This window comes from Mastomys coucha, unplaced genomic scaffold, assembly GCF_008632895.1.
Source record: "Mastomys coucha isolate ucsf_1 unplaced genomic scaffold, UCSF_Mcou_1 pScaffold12, whole genome shotgun sequence".
NCBI classification, from domain to species: domain Eukaryota; kingdom Metazoa; phylum Chordata; class Mammalia; order Rodentia; family Muridae; genus Mastomys; species Mastomys coucha.
Genome location: NW_022196894.1, coordinates 88,982,422 through 88,998,967, shown reverse-complemented (window position 1 = coordinate 88,998,967; position 16,546 = coordinate 88,982,422). Strand labels below are relative to the sequence as shown.

The window sequence follows — 16,546 nt, the reverse complement described above, 5'->3', positions numbered from 1 at the left end:
CAAGCCCACAGACAGGTCAAACTGAGAGGCTACTGCTAGTAAATGTCTGAGCTGGACAAAGCCCAGGGCTTCTCTGTTCTTGGAGGTATCCCAGATACAGCTAGGAGAAAGATTAGGAGCTTGGCTTCAGTGAGTGCTAACAGGGACAAGGTGGATATTCGTGCATATTTTAATGATTACACTAACGTGGCATTGTTAGTTCTTGTATGGCTTAGATCATCAATGTTCCCAGATCTCAGATGGTGACATATGGACAATGGTGACTAGCTGTAGCTGTGTGCTGTTGGGAGGCAGTGCGGCCTAAGAACTAAAGCCCAGCAGAGGTAAGCTAGGTCATAGGTCACAGAAGAGTGCCCTTAAGGAGGGATCTGGAGACCATGACCCTCCCCACCTTTCTTTTCCTGGCTGCCAAGAGGTGAACAGAGTCCCCGCACACATCCCATCGTGGTGAAATGTGCCACCATTATGACGTAAAGTGCCAGCGCAGAGCCAAATACAGGGGCGAAGAAACCATGAACAGGCACCTATGAAGCTGTGATGCTACATTACAAAATAAAAAATAAAAACAAAATCCAAAAAAAAAAACTCCTTTGTTCCTTTTAAACTGTTTATGCCAGGAATTTTGTTACAACAGCAGGAAGTTGGCTAACACAAATATACAAATATAGAATATATACAGAACACTAATATTTTACAGAACACAAAGGTAAGGAAGGAAATGTCTTTGATCCTTGGGAATCCAAATCAATTGTCCAGCATGGGGCTGACTGCTTTTGAGATGCGGGTGGTCAATAGACATTCTTTCAATTTTATAGTGTTTCCACTTAGTTCCCCTATTTAAAATATTTTTGTTTGTCACAATTTAAACATGGTCCTTGTTTTAGTGAGTACAAAGGGCTCAGATTACATTCAGTGGTTATAAAAACTAATTATTAAAGTTTCTTTCTCAGAGTCTCTAGTCCAGGTTGGCCTTGAACTCCCTGTATAGTTCAAGATGACCTTGATCCTCCTGCCTCTACCTCTTAAGTGCTGGATTTATAGGCAGGAACCCCCATCCCTAGTTTCTATGGTGTTGGGGACCGAAGTTAGGACTTCATGTGTACTAAGTAAGAGATCTATCCACTCAGCTGCACCCTCAGCCCCTAAATTATTAGTCTTTATAAAGCAGCAAATTCCCAAATGGAGTCTTTAAAACCTGGCTCTTTGGTTGTGTGTACCAGCCCAGCATCATAAAGTTCCAGATTTGGAGTTTTCTCAAGTGGTCTTCTGGTCACAGTGCTGAGGTAGATGTGAGCAGTGTGGGGTCATCGTGTGGAGGTGAGGAGGCTTCATCCTTGGACTCCAGCTCCTCAGGCCCTGGCTCAGATGGGAGTTCTGAGGCACCGTTGTCTTCGGGACTCTGCTTGCTGCCTTTAGAATCTTCGGTGATGCTGCTTAGTTTGTCGAACACTTCGGCCTCGTCCGGGGGAGGGAAGGAGAACAGTAGAAGCGTGCTGTGATGAGGGTGGCCCAGAAACTGCAGGAGAATGAAAAGACCGTTACTTAAGTGCCAACCTGCCCACCCCTACCCCTCCCACCTTCTTCCTTTTTTGGGGGGGCTGACAAGGATTTTATGCAAAACCTTAGGGATAGAAAACTGCAACTTTGAAACGCAACAGTAACACTATGATGGCTCCTAGGTATATGGTAGGTATATTCTCAAGGGAAATGAAAGCAGGTGGAGGAAGAGACTCACAAGTCATGGCTACTAGAGCCAATGGCGGCCAGATAGCAGAACAAACAGCAAGTGCCATCCAGGGATGGACACACAAAAGTGCAGACACTTCAGTAGAATATTAGTCTGCTTTGAAAAAAAAATAGAAGACACAATGGCTCAGCAGGGATTGATGCTTCCCACTCATATCCAATCCGAATCGCCTGAGTGATCCCGGGATCCATGCTAGAGGATTAACTCCTGAACTGTGTCCTTTAGCCTCTCCCCCATATACACACACAGTGGCATTGGGAGCATTGTCACAGACGCACACATCACATGCACATGTGCATACATACACAAACACACACACACACATACTAATTACACATTCTACAACGTGCAAGAGTGTTGAAGACATTATGCTAAATGAAACATGCTAGTTACCAAACAGAAAAAAGGAATTGCCCAGTTAGTACAGTGACTGCATAGCAGGAACTACCCCAGCACAGCAGAAAACTGGGCTTGTTGATACACAACCGTAATCCTACCATTTGGGAGGTGGAAGCAGGAGTGTCAGAAGTTCAAAGTTGTCCCTGCCTATATTGTGAGTTTGAGGCTAGCCTGGGCTACATAAGACCCTATCTTAAAAAAAAAAAAACAAAGAAAGACAGGCAGATAACAAGTGTGTGTGTGTGTGTGTGTGTGTGTGTACTACTATGAGGGATCTAGAACGATCAGCTTTACAAAGGTAGATGTAGAAATGTGGCTGCCAGGATGGAGCACCAGGGAGTGTTTAGCAGGGTGAGTCTCTGCTATGCAAGTGGATCAGGCTCTGGGGATGCTTGGTGCCACTGAGCTGCATTCTGAAATGTGACTAAGGTGTGGATGCCATGCTGCCTGCATTTTTACCACAACTAAAAGGGCTGGGGCAAACTTCTCTGCAGAACCTGTCACTCTCTAATACTTCTTCCTGAAAACCAAGATGGCTCTTAGCCTGATCTTGAGGCTGAGGCATACTCCTGGCACCATTTTCTCTCCGAAGCAGGAGTAAAGGGATGTGAGGGGGTGAGAGAGCAGGGTTGGGGGAGAGAGGGGAGGGGAGGAGGTACACAGGCCATGGAGAGATATGAAGGGGTGAGGGAGCATGTGTGTGGGGGTACACAGGCCATGGAGGGATGTGTTGTGATAACTCTCATGTCTCTTGGGCTAAGTTCACTGGCATCCTCTGTGGCATTTCATTTTGACCTTTAACCCCAGTAATGTCTGGTACAGTAGCCACAAGCCACATGTGGCTACTAGTCACTCGACATGTGGCTGGGGGAGTCTTGTGAGTGTGAAATAGATGTGACTTGAGAGTGTGAAATGGACATGAAGATTTTGTATGAGAAAATGTAAAATATCTTAATAACTCAAAAACATATTGGTCTAATATTGAAATGATGGTATTTTGGATGTCCTGTGTTTCAAAAAATCCTGCAACCCTGAAACAGGTGCCGGCTCAGCCGCGCGATATAATGGAGAGCTCCATCCACCTTCTGCAGTTCAGTCTCCCTGCACTTGAATGTGCCAAATTGTTATTTACCCTGCCTGTATCTTAAGTCGGACTGGGGTGTGGTGGTGTGGGGAATGTTAGTTTGCTCTGCGGCATCCTTTCTCTTCACCTGATAGTGCTTCTCCACACCCCGCCACCCCCATATCTATGTGAGGTCCGCTGGCCTCAGAGGTGGGATCTCAGCCCACCTAGAGCTTTGGGCCTGCAGCTCTTTGTTCTTGCTTCACACCAGCTTACCCTCAGAGATCCTCCGCTCCTTGGTGCTGCAGAGCTTGTCTGCACTGCTGTCCAGATATTCTTTCTGCTCTGAAACTCTTCGGTCCTATGTCACACTTCCTAGCTGTGGTAGGTGCTGTCTTGTATTACCTATGTCCCTTCATCATATCCCCAGCTTCTAGGAATTCTGGCAGCTGAAATTGTTCATAGCGGGGTTCCTCTCTGGGAGCAACATTCATAGCATAAGACCCGTGTCCTTCTCCATGGGCGTTCACTTCAATTGTTGGTGTGTGAACTAAGGCTGTCACAGTCCATGAAGGGACTGGTCGTGCACATGGCATCCTTAAAACTGCGCAAAGATGGATGCTCACAGCCAACCACTGGACTGAGCACAGGGTCCCCAATGGAAGAGTAAGAGAAAGGACTGAAGGAGCTGAAGGGGTTTGGGACCCCATAGGAAGAGCAACAATATCAACCAACCAGACCTCCCAGAGCTCCCAGTGACTAAACCACCAACCAAAGAGTACACATGGAGGGACCCATGGCTCCAGGCACATATGCAGCAGAGGATGGCCTTGTTGGGCATCAATGAGAGGAGAGGCCCTTGGTCTTGTGAAGGCTCAATTCCCCAGTGTAGGGTATGCTAGAGCGGGAAGGTGGGAGTGGGTGGTTGGGTGTGCATGGAGCACCCTCATAGGAGCAAGGGGAGGGGGATGGGATAAGGGGGTTTCTGGAGGGGAAACCAGGAAAGGGGATAACATTTGAAATGTAAATGCATAAAATATCCAATAAAAAATACAAAAGAAAGAAAGAAAGAAAGAAAGAAAGAAAGAAAGAAAGAAAGAAAGAAAGGAAGGAAGGAAGAAAGAAGAAAAAACCACACTGAGTTGGGGAATCTTATCTAGGAAGAACTGGAGACCTAGCGTATCAGCCAAGTTTGAGGAGTCTCATGGAGAAGGTACACCAGAGAAGGCAAATGATGGATCATCCATATCACACTGAGAAGGAAGTGCTCTGCTGGGCACATTTTCCTGGGTGCTCAGATATCAGCCTCCTCTTGTGGGAATACAGCACATTGTGGGAGAGGCAAAAGGTGCTGACACAGGAGGAACACAGAACAGAACGGGCCCTGCAGCACGTGTGTGGAGCAGCCCGACCTTCAGGCTGGCGATGGCTCAATGACTGCATGCTAATTAAACCTGATGCGTGGTCTGTAGAGTGTGTGTCGGGAAAAACACCTGGTGAACTTCACAGTCAATTGCATGAGGACATTCGCAAAGCAGAACATAGAGTTGTGAGCTCAGGCTGGACCATCTGCAGCAGCTCGGTGCAGCCTAAGGGGACCTGGCAAAGACTGGGTCTTTGACGGAGGGAGATTAGGTGAGCACAGAGGTGGTCACCAGGAAGAGCACTTATGTCAAAACAGCAGAGCTGAGAGGCCACGAAGGGAGGTCTTCATGCACAATCTGCCCTGTGACGGGTGCTGCGGCAAAACCTTCACGAGACCACAACTGCATAGAGGGCACTTCAGCAAGGACATCCACCCAAGCCGCTGTGATTATTCTTTTCAGTACTGAGCCAGTATCAAAGGTTGCTACTTTCAGCCAAGGATTATTGCATCAAAAGAACTGCTGTTCTTCTCAGTTTACCCTTAAATATCTGTTACCCTCACTTCCCTGAGTATACTTAAAACTATCACTCCCCTCACCCCCCAACCCTCATCTGCTAGGACATATACCCTGAACTTGCAGATTTCCCTGCCCCATCTTGAATAAAACAGTTTTTCTTTAGAGAGTTAGTGTTATGACACAGAGTGACATCACTGTGGGGCTGCCAGGCCTGTCCTGTCCTTACATGAGGTCAGAGGATGTGCACAGGGATGGTACAGTTTCCCCCACCCCACTGTATCCTTTCTGCCTCTGTTCATACTGTGTCTACTTCAGGAGACACATCCTCATGACCGGATGTAGGAAGGCAAGGTCAACATTGTTTCACAGGGAGGAGGGCACAGTTTGTGGGGGATCCTATTGAGCGAGCAAGCCCTTCCTCCACAGGCTGGGCTTGGCCTGTGCACGTGGTCAGGTTCTTAGTGTGTAAATAAATCATTAGTCTTCAGTCATCCACATCCTCTCTTCCCTCAAAACTTTCAGAAAACAGCTCCCCAGGCATCCATGAGACATACCCAGGAATGTCAATCACGGTGACATTCCCAAACTGAAATCACACCACACCTCTCCCCCCTCACTTCTCCCTTCACCAGTGAGTGCTCTGTGTGGAGTGTTCTCTCCCCTCGCCACACCGAATTCTACTCCCTCTCTTCCCACCAGAACCATTACCTATGAACCCAAGGAGTTGATACTCTGGGCAGTGAAGAAGGTACTACCCAGGTCTGGGGTGGAGAGTTCTGGAACAAACCTTTGCTTGCTTGGCATTTGGGAACGGGCCAGTCCACAGACACGTATCATGTTCTCGGAGAACATGTTGCCCCGTGCTGGACAACCTTCCCCTTAGTGAAGTCTCTTCTCCTTCCACCCTGCCTACCTCCTTCAGGTGCTGGGGAAGAGATGTCCCGGAATGGAAGGTGTACTTGGTCTTCTTATAAATGAACCACAGCACACCAAAGCAGCCAAGGAGGCAGAGGAAGACCACCAAGACGGAGACTATGAGGATGATGGCTACAATCCAGGAAGGGGTTGTTTCTGCTGGGGACAACGGGGCAGGTTAGACTCTTGGGGCACACACAGGGTTGAGTCACAGGGATCACACACCCATTGTGATCCAACACAATACCTCCCACCAGGCCCATCTGGCCACACTGGCCCAGAGGTATGGCCGTTGGCTGGGGGATCTTTTTGATGAGTTTTACCTCTTTCCTGGAACCTCTTGACAGTGTTGGTGATAGGGGGTGACAAGCAGCATCCCGGTCTGCTTTACCTGTTTGTAGAGTGGCCAGAAGCCTGCCTGTTCTGGACACTGGATGCTTTGACACACAGATAAGGCCTGAGGGAAGCCAGGCACCATGTTGGGTACTGAGAAGCAAAAGCGGCTTTCCCCCAAGGAGCACACACAAATCCTCTGGCCGAGTGGCCCAAGTGAGCATCACTAACTCCTTGTCCCTGGAGCCACCCATTCTTCCTGGAATTTCTGACCAGAGCCTACAGAGCGCGTGTGCTCTTACTAACACTCGACTTGCCTCTGAGTACCTGCAGTGAGCTTTTCTAGAAAAGTCTTCCCTCCTGAGTCCTTCTCTTCCCATCTGGCACATACTCATGGCACTGCAACCCAGCAGTGTCTTCCTCAACGTCTGTGTGTGTTCACATTTGTGAGGACAACAGGAAGGATGTCTCTAGAGGAGATTGGTGGGTTTTGATAAACGCTGTTGACAGAGCCAGGTGGTGAATGGTAATGGTATGAACTCAGTTTGGTCATTTTTGACTCCATTGCCTCTGTTTGCTCTGGCTCCCTCCCTTTTGACTTTCTCCCTCTCAGACATTCCTCTACACAAGTGGAGTTCAGCTCCTTCCATCTGTGGTCAGTAGGCACTGGATAAAATTTCAGCTTTAACCAATCCTGCTTGGCTTATGTGGGAGCATCTAGGAGGTCACCTTGGTCAGCCATGATCCCAGCTTCCTCACTCAGGCTAGTCCCTTCTCTAGCTGACCTGGCCACTCCCTCCACCCAAGCAACAACCAGCACCACCTTCTTGAGCAAGGACAGATGGCACCTAGTGGGGACGAGAGGAGAAACCCTGCCTGGTAAGAAAAAGTCATCTGAAAAGGACTGTTTGTGCCAAGAATACCAGCTGTCATTTAGACACAGCAGAACAGAGAACCCTGGCCTGTGTGTTGGTCCTGATTTTCTATTGACAATAGGCTCTGCTGCTATTTGAGTAAACATCTCACAGCGCCTGTTCACAATGTTCATGGATAGATAAATGGATGGATAGACTGATGGATGGATAGACTGATGGATGGACAGATGGATAATAGATGGATAAATGGATGGATAGACAGATGGATAGATGGGTGGACAGACTTATGGATGGATGGATAGATAGACTGATGGATGGATGAATAGACAGATGGATGCATAGATTGATGGATAGATGGAACATCTCTATGGGTGAGAGGCTGGGAAAAAACTGTCTCATCTTCCACCTTCCTCCTTCCCTCTCATGTCTCCCTGTATTGGCATTTCCACACACACCAATCTCCTGACCAACCTACCTCACCCTCTGCCTCAGGCTCTTAGCCATCCTCCAGTGTGGCAGGGTGAGCCAGGGTTGCTGGGATCTCTCAGGTCTGGGTGGTGGGACAAAACCAATTGTTTTCCTGGCATTGTAAGTAAGGACGCACCTGGCTAATGGGGACATTTTTGTTACTTCTCAGGATGAGTACAGAGGGAATGGGGAAGAGACTGCTTTCTGAAGAGTGGAACTACACAGCTACCTTTGGAATTGGTCTGTAGGCAGGGAGTTTAAGATGTGACCTGGTGTTACGCTACCTTGTACTCAGTTCTGCCTCTGTCCTTCACTAGCTAAGCGGCTTTGGGCAGGAAGGAACATTGGGGCCTTTCTTTTCTGGGTCCCTAGGATGTTCACACTAAAAACCTTCTATAGTATTTAAATGACATTTAAAAAAAAAACCTGAAAAATGGGAGTTTGCCGAATAGGTTTCTATTTCTCTTTTTAAAATAAAAATGTTTGGATTATGTCAGGAGACAGAGTGATGTTCTGTGGCCTAGGTTGGCCAGCAGCTCACAACACAGTACAACCTGGCCCCATGGTGATTCTTCTGCCTCAGCTTCCTAAGTATTGAAATTACAGGTTTGAGCTACCATACCAGGCCTAGGCCACCACACCAGGTCTGGGCCACCACACCAGGTCTGGGCCACCACACCAGGCCTGGTCCACCACACTGGGCCTGAGCCACCACACTGGGCCTGAGCCACCACACTGGGCCTGAGCCACCACACTGGGCCTGAGTCACCACACTGGGCCTGAGCCACCACACCAGGCCTGAGCCACCACATCGGGCCTGAGCCACCACACAAGATTTGAGCCACCACACTGGGCCTGAGTCACCACACCAGGTAGTACCAGGAAGTAGTTTTCCTTTAGATCAAACTGTATCCCTCACATCAGATTTCACTGGTGAGTGGCTCTGCTGGTGTCCCACCTTGTGTGCTCTTGGATTACTGAGATTCTTGTTGATAATTTGGCTACAACAAGTGTTGGGCCATATACCCTCACCTAGTGGGAGTCACAGTGTATGTGTGCAGAGACAGTGCTCAGGCTAAGAGACATGTCTTTTCCATACTTTCCCCTCTCTGTTTTCTTTCTTCCTTCCTTCCTTCCTTCCTTTCTTTCTTTCTTTTTTTTGGTTTTTTGAGACAGGGTTTCTCTGTGTAGCCTTGGCTTTCCTGGAACTCACTCTGTAGACTAGGCTGGCCTTGAACTCAGAAATCTGCCTGCCCCTGCCTCCCAAGTGCTGGGACTAAAGGTGTGTGCTACCACTGCCCAGCCCTCTGTTTTGTTTTAATCCCCTTCCCTCCCCCTCTCTCCTCTCCTCTCTAACTCACCCCACTTCTCTCCTTCTCTCCCCTCCCTTCTTCTTCCCTCTCCTCTCCCCTTTCTTCTTTCTTGTCAGTGTTTGTGTATGTGTGTGTGTGTGTGGTGTGTGTGTGTAGTGACAATTTTGTGATTTTTGGTTTTTTAAAACGACACAGAACTATTATAAGAATGTGTCTTTATTTTAATCCCAGGAGTGGGGATGTGGGGCTGCTTCGGACTGTCTGCAGCAGCTGACTGTGATTTTCCCCCTGCTCTAGCAGAGGTGTGGTTTTGCCAGGGGCAGCTAATTTCTGCAATTGTGTGACATTTGGAACTCTGGGAACTTTTTAGAGGATACATAAATGTTAGTGCCCTCAATGGGCAGTTGGTGGCCATTCAGGAGGGTTGAGTGTGGTTTGTTGGTAGTCGATGTCAAAGAAGAAACAAAAGGAAAGAAATTAGAGGGAGAGATACCCCTCCATCCTTCTTTCTCTCCCTTCTAGTGTTAGGGGTGAAACTGAGGGAGTAAGGGTGGGAAAGAGAAGCACCCACAAAGTAGCAAAGGCCAGCTGTGTGTGTGTGTATTTTGGGGTAGGATCCAGGGCCAAACATGATAGATAAGACCTTTATGATAGATAAGACCATACTCTGAAGTACTGTTCTGTTAACATACAGTGTGGAGAATACCCTGGTAGATGGCACCGTGTCTTGGACCCATGTTTTACAAGGAGTCTAAGTACGTCATGGTACTAGCTGAGGCCACTAATGTTTTCCAAGCTCCCCTTCCCAGTCATTATGTGTCCCCCAAGCTAGAGATGCAGGGGAGGAAAGACAAGATGTCGTAGGCTCTGTCTCTGCTGGGCATGTGTGAGAACCAATTAACCTCCTTTAGAGAGCTGGAGGGGCAATGGAGCATAGTAAAGGTGGATTCATAGAGAAAGCTCACAGCTCACTGGACGGGTGATAGCCTGCATCTTCAGCATGGGGCAGACTAACACTCAGTGCCTAGAGACCATGCAGACAGGAGGAGGCTGATCTCTGACCTGTGGCACAGTCTGACCTGACTGCCACCTGTCTAGGGCCCATGAGTGTGGTCTATGGCGCTCCAAGGAGACAGTGACAGGCTGTCCCCATCCCTACTCACCATCATTGCTTGTCCGTTCACAGACTGGTTTGCTCCACTCTCCTGTTCTGTTCTGATTGAGAAGAAACCCTTGAACTTGAATGCAGTAAGTCGTCCACGGCTCCAGGTCTCGGAGGACCTCAGAGTCATACTGAGATATGACGTGAAACTGTAAGGGAGACAGACATAGCAGTGAAGGACACTGTCTCTCTATCCTTTCCTTTCCCATGTGCTATAAACCGTGCTTCAGACGTATCAGAAAGAGCTACTCACTGGCTGGTACTCCTTCCCACTTCTGACACAAGTTATATCCCAAGGAATGGGACAGGACCAACCATGAGGGAGGCAAATCATCTCATTGCCTCAATTCTGTAGTATGTGTGGCATCTAAACCATCATGCTTCCCTATCCTTGGGGCTAGGTGAAACTGCCGCCTGTACAGATTCCTCTAAGGAAACTTGGAGCAGATTTCCTAGTAGATATTCACATCCTTGCTGTCAGACAGACATGTGAAGTGCCTTTGGGATGTGGCAGGGCACACTGGCCAGGATTCACACTCGTCAGGCCACTACTAATGATACAGAAAGCACATGTGGCAGAGACTCTTAGTAAGAGCAAGTTCAAAAGGAGGGGCTTAGCCAAGGCGAATGCAAATAAATTGAAGACATGACCATTGAGAAGTGGCTCATCAGATGGCTGAGGGATAAGTACTCCCCAGTTGTGGTCCCTTGGACAGGCAGTGGGCCATGCTCTCATAATGGTTTCCACAGTGTTGTTCATTGACTAATACATTCAGTTAAAGCAAACAAACTAAAAATCACTTAACAGGTTGAACTGCATGTATTTTTCACCTGGAAATGTGACCTTATTTGGAGGTAGGCTCTTTTCAAATTTAAATTTATTGCTGAGCGTGGTGCTACATATCTTTACTCACACACACACACACACACACACACACACAGAAACAGACAGACAGAGAGAGACAGAGACAGACACACACACACATACACAGAGGAACCTTTAAAGATAGTATTTTTTAAAAGAATAAAAATTTGAACATATAGGTAGCATGCCCTCAGGAAAAAAGCCATGTCAAGAAAATGACCAATATCTGAAGGCACTCTCTGAAGCCAAAGGAAGCCAAATGATTGCCAGCAAGCTTTCAAGAGTTGGGGGAAAGGTATGGAGTGAATCTCACATCTCCAGGATCACGGCCCTGAAGACATGTTGATCTTGAACTCTCAGGCTCCAGAAATGTTAGACAATACATTTCTGTGTTGGAGCTACCTAGTTTGTAATTCTTATTATAGCAATCTTAATGCATTAACAGGAGCCATGTACAGCGAGGCTCAGTGTGATCCCTACCCTGCCCTGCAGGTCACAGTGTGCTTGTGGTCCTTGCTGTTTGGGGTCCCTCATGAGTGTCTCAGTGGGCTGTGACTCAGGCTTCTGCTCTCTTCGGGATCCCACGGCAGCATTCTTCCCTGGAGGCTGGAGTCCTTGACTAATGCTTTGACTAATTCAAAAACAAGAATATCATAGCTCATGATATGCTTCTGAGTCTGAGTAAGCCAGACCGTTCCTCAGCAAAATAAAGGGGAAATAAAAGAGCACACTAAGGGAGCCTGGGCTCTCCTTTCGTTTTTTCATAGTTGGTCCTTTGTTGGGGCGGGCCTGTTGACAGCCTGTTAGTATCTATGGCAAGAACTGCAGTATATCTATTGAACCCAGGGAGAGGCAGACATAACTCCCGCAGACAAACAAAGCACCACCAGTGAAAGACAAAAGAAACAAACAAACCAACAAACACACACCACATTCTAGATTTTACTTCTATTAGTCAGTGCCTCTAAAAGCTTGTAATGTGATTCTGAAGCACAACATGGGTGGGTGAGGTGAGGATCCCTTTCAAATCTCCTGGGGGCTTTCTCTCTCTTGTCCCTTTGTTTCTGAGCAGATCTATTTTCATGCTCTTTTCCCCACCAAGACAATGGAATTCCCCAAAGCCCTGCATTCTATCAGTTTGGGGAACTGATCTGACAGCCTTTGAGGGATGTTAGCACTTTACAAGGCAGTATTATTCAATGGTGTGGGGCATGAAGGAAGCCAGTGGACTTTTTAGCATTCGTACATCACGTGAAGCCTGAGGACAGACATGTAACCAAATGCCAGGGCTGTGTGTGTATTCTAGATAAGGAGCTAAATATAACAGGAGTTTTGCATGTCATGCCTGGTGAGAGAGGCACTCAGCCACGGTAACTACAAAACTGGAATCCTTAATTAGAAGACCCTGACAATCCCTGGGGTGTAGAGAACGGGTCTTGTCCTTGGGCTCCAGGGCAGGGGTGTTGCACTGATGAGTGATTCTAAAACTGAATATTTTGTGTTGCCTCTCAGGTGTGTTCTTCCTGGAGTCCTGACTGTGAGCAAAGCTACCTCTGGCCAAGGCAGATATCCTACATGCCCTGGTCTAAATATGTGTGTCTTGCGACAGGGTTTCTCTGTATAGCTCTGGCTGTTCTGGAATTCACGCTGAAGACCAGGCTGGCCTTGAACTCAGAAATATGCCTGCCTCTGCCTCCCAAGTGCTGGGATTAAAGGCATGTGCCACCATTGCCTGGCTATGTGTGTCTTAAGATGAAATTTATACGCCACTGTGGTAATAATAAAAGAGAGGACCAAGTTGTGGTAAGGAGAACAAACTCCTACCAACTGTCCTCTGACTTCTACATGTGTGCACATGCATGTGTATACATTAGTAAAAAAGATTAAATCTTTAAGAAATATTGAGAGGACCAGGAAGGACATTGGTGTAGAGGACATTGGCTGCCATGAGTTCCGGTGCACTGTTGCCCAAACCACAAATGCGTGGTCTTCTGGCCAAGCGTCTACGGGTTCATATTATTGGTGCATTCACTGTGGCTCTGGGAGCTGCAGCTGCCTGTAAGTTTGGCGTGACTGAGACAAGAAAGAAGGCATATGCAGATTTCTACAGAAATTATGATTCCATGAAAGATTTTGAAGAGATGAGAAAGGCTGGTGTCTTTCAGAGTGTGAAGTGATTTCAGAATGCAAAGAATTCTTTGGATTCCACTCCATAGAAGTTTATTGCTGACCTGTGTTCCTGAACTATGAAACATGAATATGTGGGCTAAGTAGTAATTTCTCTCAATAAACAATAATTATATGGACAGTAAAAAAAAAAAGAAATATTTAAGTTGGGGTCTTCAGGAGGTGACTGGCAAGAGCCCTCATGAACACTTCCAAAAGAGCCACCAAGGCGCGTTCATCCTCTTTGTCCTTCATCTTGGCCATCAAAGGATGCAGCATCAGCCATTACCCTAAAAGTGAAGTGAGCTAGCCTTCATGGGACACTGGACGTGCTACTGTGCCTTGAGCTCGGATTCTTCTGCCTCTAGAACCCATTTCATAAATTACCCATTACAGCAGCAGGAATAGATACGGCACAGCTCCATTCAGTGGAAGGTTGGGCTTTTTTGGGGGGGGAGTGAAAAAACTAACTTGGTATTTGTGTTTCACTCTCGTGTGTGTGTGTGTGTGTGTGTGTGTGTGTGTGTTTGTGTGTACTTGTATGTGTAGGTGTGTGTGTAATGATATCATCCTAAGACAATAAACACAAGTGATCTTTCTCTCAGACTTATGGGAAGGAACTGATAAACATTAAATGTAAATAATTTATCAGCATATATGCCAGTTTAGGTATTTAGCTCAGAAACACTGTTTGACCAAACAATCTATCTTCATAAAGAGAACAGAGCCTCGTACTGTTCCAGAAAATGGGAAAAGTTTGGCTTTTGTCAGCAAATGCCATAGCAGTTTAGCGAACTGGGTTGTAGCACTTCCTGTTTCTTGAATTAAGTGGGTTCTTGTGCCCATTCTGTGGACCTAAAGACGCTGAGGTCATCAACGTGATCAGAGCAACGTGGTGACAGAGGAACTATTTCAGCCAGACTTTTTGGTACTAAGCTTTAATTTCAAAAGAATTGTCCCGTGAGCTGGCGAAATGACTCAGGTTTGTAAAGGCCTGGTGACCTGAGCTCAAGAACTATGGCATGCCTCTCAGCATGGAGAAATAAATGTAATAAAATCTCTTTTAAAGTAATTGCTCCCTAAAGAAGAAAGCCACGGGTAAAATTGGATAGGTAGGGTAACAACTGTCCTTAAACATCTTGGGAGTTGGGAGGGGCTAGAGCCATGAAGTAACTGGCCTGTGCTATGTGGGGGCTATGGCATGGGAAACCCGTCATTCAGCTGGTCACATGGCAGCTGACTCCAACTTCCCCTAGCCAAGTGCTGACAATGCCGTTTCTTTTGCAACTTCCTTTCAAGGAGAGGGAAGCCTGTTGTGTGCACTTTGTCCTAAGAGTCTGCCCCATGTGTTTTCCAGAGCGTTTGGCTTGTAGAAAAGCAGGCTTTAGATCTGGACAAGAAGTGCCGCCACTTTGCAAGACTCTGCCCAATCATATCTGTGTGCATGCATAGATGTATGCACACACCAATATGTGTATATGTGCATGCATGAATGTGTGCACACACTAATATATTATGTATGCCTGCATGGATATATGCATATATATCAACATGCATATATATGCACACATGGATGTATTCACACATTAAATATATGTATGTATGCATGCATGGATATGTGCACACACTAATATGTGTATGTATGCATGCATAGATGTGAGCATACATTAATATGTGTGCAAGCCAGAGGTTGGCATAAGTGTCTTCCTCTATCACTGCCCATCTTGTGTTTGAAACAGAGTCTCTTCCTGAATTTAGACCTCCCCAATGGACTAAACCAGCAGACCAGTGAATTCCCAGGATTCTTCTGTCCCTATCTCTCAGCACGGTGACTACAGTTGTGCAATCCTTGCTTTTAACTTGGGTGTTGGGGAATCCAAATTCTGTCCTTCAGGTTTGCACAGCGAAGACTTTATCTACTGCGCCTTCCCTGTGGCCCCTGGGTGTCCTTTCCTCTCTCTTATCATGGCCCTACCAAACTGATCAAAGAACATGGTACCCACATCTGAAACGCACATGAGAGGCAGCCTTACCTTCTCATTAGTACCGTTTTTCCAGTATTGTACCCGGTAAGCCCATGAGTTATAAATGTTCTTCATGGTCCACGTCTCAGGCTCATTCTCAATTTGTGGGGCTGAGAAGCGCATGTGGAAAGAGTCAGCAAGGGATTCTATCTGCATCTCAGGAGGTCCAATAATGGCTAAGTATAAGAACACAACGGAATGACAGCCAAAAAATCATATTAAACACTTCACTGGAACACGAATTCTTCATATATATGTGCAACAATCTCCTGAAGGATAACATTGGTTCTTAATACACCATTTACAGCATTGCCTCTGGAAGATGGCTGGATTTTTTTGCTTGTTTCAGAAGATCCAAAAATCATTTGTCTTTATTAATCAAATTAAATCCATTTATGTTCACAGTGATATCTAATATATTTAGGATTATTTCAACTATATTGTTTTGTATTGTTTGTTAAAATGGCTTTTTTTAGGGAAGGGGTCACCCTAGTACCTAGCCCAGGTTAGCCTCAAACTTTCGATTTTCTTGCCTAAGTCTTGACAATATTGTTGTTACAGGCATGGCACATAGGCATGACACCATGCTTGTCACACACACACATAGCTAAGTTTGCTTTTACATTTTTTATTTTATTCTCTTTGTTTTCTGACTTCTACTGACTTGAATTCTTTTTCATTTTCTAGCCTTAAAGCTACAAATGATAGTTCTGCATCTGTAGGGATCACTCATAAATATTCATCATCTTGAACTATATATATTTTACAACTTTTCTTTTACTTATGTAGCTAGGCCCTTCACCCCATTTCGATCTCTGCCCATTCAAATGTACAAGGGAGCCTGTATATTGTGGCTCTGTGGACAAGAGTATATTCCTCTCTTTGGCTGAGTTTCCACCTTGAGAGCCTCAGTCATTCTGTTCATATACTATCTGCTGCCTCTTGGATTGCTGGCAGTCTTCCTAGGCATCTACAACACTCCATGAGGCCAAGGCTTTATTCTTGTTTGTTGTTGTAGCTTCAATGCTAAGAACATGCCTAGCACACAGTAGCTCAAAAATAACCACAGAAGGAATAATAAAAGACTCTGAGAAAGCCTGGCCTGTGTTCTCTCTGACCATTGTCACTCCTGACGGACCTCTTGTTAAGTCACAGGGGCCTGTGTCAGGGTCTCTGCTCTCTCACTTTTACACGTGTGACCTTGAGTCACACTCCTTGATCTGCGTTGGAACAGAATTGGTCTCCATGGGACATAACATAAGGCTTAACCGGGCAGTGGTGGTGCACGCCTTTAATCCCAGCACTTGGGAGGCAGAGGCAGGTGGATTTCTGA

The 16,546-nt window shown here is 46.5% G+C and overlaps 1 protein-coding gene and 1 pseudogene across 3 annotated transcripts in view; one reads left to right on the top strand and one right to left on the bottom strand.

The window, feature by feature from the left end:
* Nucleotides 1–593: 593 nt before the first annotated feature.
* Nucleotides 594–16,546, bottom strand: part of Il10rb (interleukin 10 receptor subunit beta) — a 29,169-nt gene continuing 13,216 nt past the window's right edge. Inside the window, exons 4-7 of one of the 3 annotated variants that reach the window (XM_031364382.1) lie at nt 15,223–15,389; nt 10,160–10,307; nt 6,006–6,163; nt 594–1,516 (exon numbers count right to left, since the gene is read on the bottom strand). In XM_031364382.1, the coding sequence (XP_031220242.1) occupies nt 1,271–1,516; nt 6,006–6,163; nt 10,160–10,307; nt 15,223–15,389 (719 nt within the window). In that variant the 3' untranslated portion in view covers nt 594–1,270. Of the gene's footprint in view, nt 1,517–6,005; nt 6,167–10,159; nt 10,308–15,222; nt 15,390–16,546 lie in introns of all 3 variants that reach the window. The other 2 variants (XM_031364383.1, XM_031364381.1) reach the window with 2 other exon arrangements.
* LOC116086126 lies at nt 12,970–13,200 on the top strand (annotated as a pseudogene).